Consider the following 4014-nt stretch of genomic DNA (forward strand, 5'->3'; position numbering starts at 1 on the left):
AGCTGCTCCAGGACAAGAGTCCAGGCCCCAGTCCATGTCGCTGAGCCTTTGGGGGCTCGGAAGTGGCTTCAGCAGGGCTCCACCCCTGTCCCACCCAGCACAGCAGCCTTCAGAGTGTTAGGTCAGAGTTACACCACACAACCACAGCTGCGACAGACAAGCAAAACCCTGGTGTCTCTTGGGGACCAGCAGGGCCCAAGGTGCTGTCCAGACACGTCTTCCAGACGGCAATGTAGAATTGTGCTTTTTGTGTTTTAAGAGTAAAAAGTTACAGTAAGAACAGCATGGCCCTCAGCTCCCGCAGCCACAACCTCAGGGGGCTACGGTCTGCCTCAGCTCCCTCGAAGCTTCTTCGAAGTTGGGGGCTCAGCACCCCTTGCCCCAGAGCCTGCAGGAAGAGGGGTTTGCTGGGGGGCTGCCTGAGGGATGGAGGCTCCTGCAGTCATGGCTCAGAGGTTTTTCCAGGGTTGGGCTTGGTTATGGCTGCTGGCTTCTGGGTAAAACACAAACATGTGCATACTGGACACAGAGCTCCCCGAGGCCCACGTGGGACGCTGGAGAGGTACACACGAGAAACCTTTCTTGTGTTTCTGTGGCACTGGGGTTTGAACCTAGGGGCACTGTACTACTGAGCCACATCCCCAGCCCTTTTTGCTTTTCATTTTGAGACAAGAGTCTCACTAAGTTGGCCAGGCTGGCCTTCATCTTGTGATCCTCCTGTCTCAGCCTCCCAAATAGTTGGGATTATAGGCATGCGCCAATACACTAGGCTGAAATCTTCCTTCTTAAAGTGGCCTACATTGGGATTTTCTATGGGGAAGAGGCCTAGGAGCTCTTGGTAAGGCTGCTGTGTGTGCGTATGCACACGTGTCCGTGGTGCTGTGATACTTTCCGCCAGCTGAGGGCCTGAGACGTCCTGAGCCTTTGGATCCTTCACCAGGCCTGGGCCTCCGGCTTGACTCAGAGGATGGAGCCTGACCCTTCACCTGCCTGTCCAACCCCACAAAGGTCTGGTGCCAACACGCTGGCTGCTGTGTGGCCACAGCTGGTTGGGGCGCCGCCGCCTTTATGGCAGCCCTCAGTCCAGCAGGTGGAGGGGGGTGTGCAGCTCCTGCAGCCCGAGCCAGCTGTGGGCTGCAGTGAGCTACCAGCTGTGGGTCAGCTAGAGACCTCCATGGCGGTGGGGGAGGCCTTGGCATCTGGGAAAATGGCGGCCTTTTTTGCCTGAGGTTCAGAAGGACCTGCGTAGAAGGAAGGGATCCCTGTCAGTGTCATTGTTCTCCAGCTGCTGGGAGGGCCCATCCCTTCTTCTCAGAGGGTATCCTCAAGCGGGAGGCCAGACTACATGTTCTTTAGGGGTCCTAAATCCCCTGACCCGGGGAGCCTCGGCTCTTCACAGCAGCAGCCCTGGGTTCGTGGGCACTGAACCTGTGGGAAGCATGACGGTGTGCTGTGCTAGGCAGCGCCACTGAGATTGGGGCGGGGACCCAGGGGATGTGGGCACAAATGCTCACGTGACCCTGGATCCTGAGCTACTGTTCCACCTTAGAGGACTGGAATGTCTCTGGGAAGCTGTAAAAGGGAAGGAGAAAGGATTTGAACCATGCCATAGTTTCTTCAGGCGCGTGCTCAAACTGCCCCTAATTGCTTCCTTCCAAAGCCAGAGAAGAGGAAAGGAAGAAACAACAGCTAAGGTTGCAGCATAAGCGACCTAGGGTAGACAGAGGAGCCGGCTGAGGAATGCTGTGCCTTTGTCTGGAGGCAGGTCCTGATCCTGGTCCCGCCCATGGACACAGACTTCCATGCTCCCGGACAGCCGGACACCTCACTATGCCTGCCTGGCTCTGGACTCTCGGCCCGGCCTTGGGCCGAGAGTGCAGCTGCCGGCTCCCTTCCCCTGGATGGGCGGCTATGTTGCCTGCAGACTAAGCCCAGATGCCTCTACCATGGGGATCGATACTTTCCCTTGTAATGGCTCAGATCCCCAAGTTACTTCCTGTTGCCTAGGTGATATCTCCAATTGGATGCCTTTCAGTGCTTCCTTCCTTTAAAGAGACAGAGCTGGAACTTTACTTCCAGGTCCTGCCACAGGCCCCGTACTAAAGACACATGCTCCCCCAGTGTGTGTTCCTTTTGTGTGACGTAGCTGTCATTCAGATGGGGACTCACTGTCCTGGAGCCTCGGCTCTCCCAGGAGTCTACTGCCCACCGCTCACTGGCTTTACCCCAGACTGGGGTGTGTGTTTAAAAAACAATCCCAACCCAGTTACAAATTACTCCCAAGTGGCTTGAGAGTCCCTGAGACTCCGGCCCGTTTTCCTTCCTACTGTAAACTGGAAGAGGAGTCTGACATTCAAGTGTGACTCTGAACACTGCATGTGCGCCTGCATGTGTGCATGTGTGCTTCAGGCGCAGTGCCAGTGAGGGAGAGGTCGCCGTGCTGCTGGAGATGCTGGCGAGGTGATGCTTTTCTAAGACTTCCTGTCAGATGTGGTCACATCTTGTCCTCAGGGTCAACATTTCTTTAAAGAAGGAACAAGGGCAGAAAAGTGTCTCTCCTTCCCCATCCCTAGACCCAGGAGAGTCCAGGAGCATCGGTCCTGCAGCTTGAGGATCATACACATCATGACTGTACCTCTCAAGCTCCTTTCCGGCTGCTAGCTGCCTCCCTCCGACCTTCCTCCGTCCCCACTGCAGACTGCACACAAGAAACACACCCCTTGGGCTAGGGATTTAGCTCAGCGACACAGTGCCTGCCTGGCAAGTGCGAGCTTGTGAGTTCGATTCCCGGTACTGGAAAAAAAAAAAAAAAACAACAAAAAGAAATACACCCCTTGATTGTGTCCTTCCGCGCCCTCCATGGGCTGTGGAGCCAAATGCCCTGATATTTGTAGGCGGCTGCTTTGGGTTCCTGGTGTAGCAGCAGCTCCCTGACTCATAGGGGTCGGGTGGGGGGCTGTGCTTTTTAAACACGAAAAAAAGTTGAACTGATTAACAGTAGTTAAGTGGGGGGGGGGCGGAACCAACTAACCAAAAACCCTCTTGTTTGAGACGCGCCACACAGCGACAGACCGCGCGGACGAAGCCCAAGTGTGGGGAGCTCTGGGTTCCAGATGAGGCGGAGCTGGGCCCCTCTGCCTGAGCGCTCCCCTCCCGCGCCAGACGCTGCCCTGTGTGCGGTGTAGCGGGTGCTCTGCCTCCAGGCTGGGAAAGGCCAGCTAAGCCCCTTACCATTCGCGATTCCCAAACGTGGGGGAAATGCCACGGTCCGCAAGTGGGTGCTATGCCTCATCCCCTTGCATAATACTACAGCATTCCCTGTGTGTAGTGGCTGTTCTATATATACACACACACGGGAGGCAACAGATGGCCGTCCCCACCCCCACCTGTCAAAACTGTGACTCTCTCACTTCTGACGACCAGAAGGAAGCTGCTAGGCTGGGCCAGGATTCTAAATGCTGCGGAGGTAATTCGGAGCCATGAAAAGATGCACCATATGCTTTGGGGTTGCCAGCTGCTTATGAGGATGAGAAGGGGTTTGGTGCCAGGCTGCAGAGCCCGGGAGTGGCGCTCTCCTCGCCGCGGCTCGCGCTGGGTGGGCGCCTGGGGTGCCACTTTTTCCCCCTGGAGAGCCTGCTGGGGACCGCGGTTCTCCAGGAGCGGCTCACAAGAAACGCAGGCTCCCCCAGAACCTGCCCTGCATAACATCAGGCCTGGCCAAATAGCATTTTTTGGTTTCATTTTATTGGATAAAGATTAAGAAAGCGCCAGCCCCGGAGAGCGCTCTACCTGGCGGCGCTGGTCTCCGCCAGCCGGTTGTTCATGATGCCCAGCGCGCCCACGCCGCCCGAGAAGCCGTTCTGGCGCGCGGGGACGCACGCGCCGCGCGGGTGGCCGTTGGCCGTCTCCGACAGCTGCTTCTGCAGCAGCGCCAGCGACACCTTGTTGGAGGCCGTGAGATCGCGCATGGAGATGAGCTCGCCCGACAGGCGGCGGCCCTCGGCGTCCGGGTCG

The 4014-nt window shown here is 57.2% G+C and overlaps 1 protein-coding gene across 1 annotated transcript in view; it reads right to left on the bottom strand.

Annotated features, from left to right (window-relative positions):
- Positions 1-686: 686 nt before the first annotated feature.
- The window catches only part of Kcnk12 (potassium channel, two pore domain subfamily K, member 12), an 11610-nt gene continuing 8282 nt past the window's right edge, over positions 687-4014 (bottom strand). Inside the window, exons 3-4 of the mRNA XM_013517518.1 lie at positions 3790-4012; positions 687-1572 (exon numbers count right to left, since the gene is read on the bottom strand). Coding sequence (XP_013372972.1) covers positions 1533-1572; positions 3790-4012 — 263 coding nt within the window. The 3' untranslated portion in view covers positions 687-1532. The remainder of the gene's footprint in view (positions 1573-3789; positions 4013-4014) is intronic.

This window comes from Chinchilla lanigera, unplaced genomic scaffold, assembly GCF_000276665.1.
Source record: "Chinchilla lanigera isolate Chin_1 unplaced genomic scaffold, ChiLan1.0 scaffold00040, whole genome shotgun sequence".
Classification (NCBI taxonomy): domain Eukaryota; kingdom Metazoa; phylum Chordata; class Mammalia; order Rodentia; family Chinchillidae; genus Chinchilla; species Chinchilla lanigera.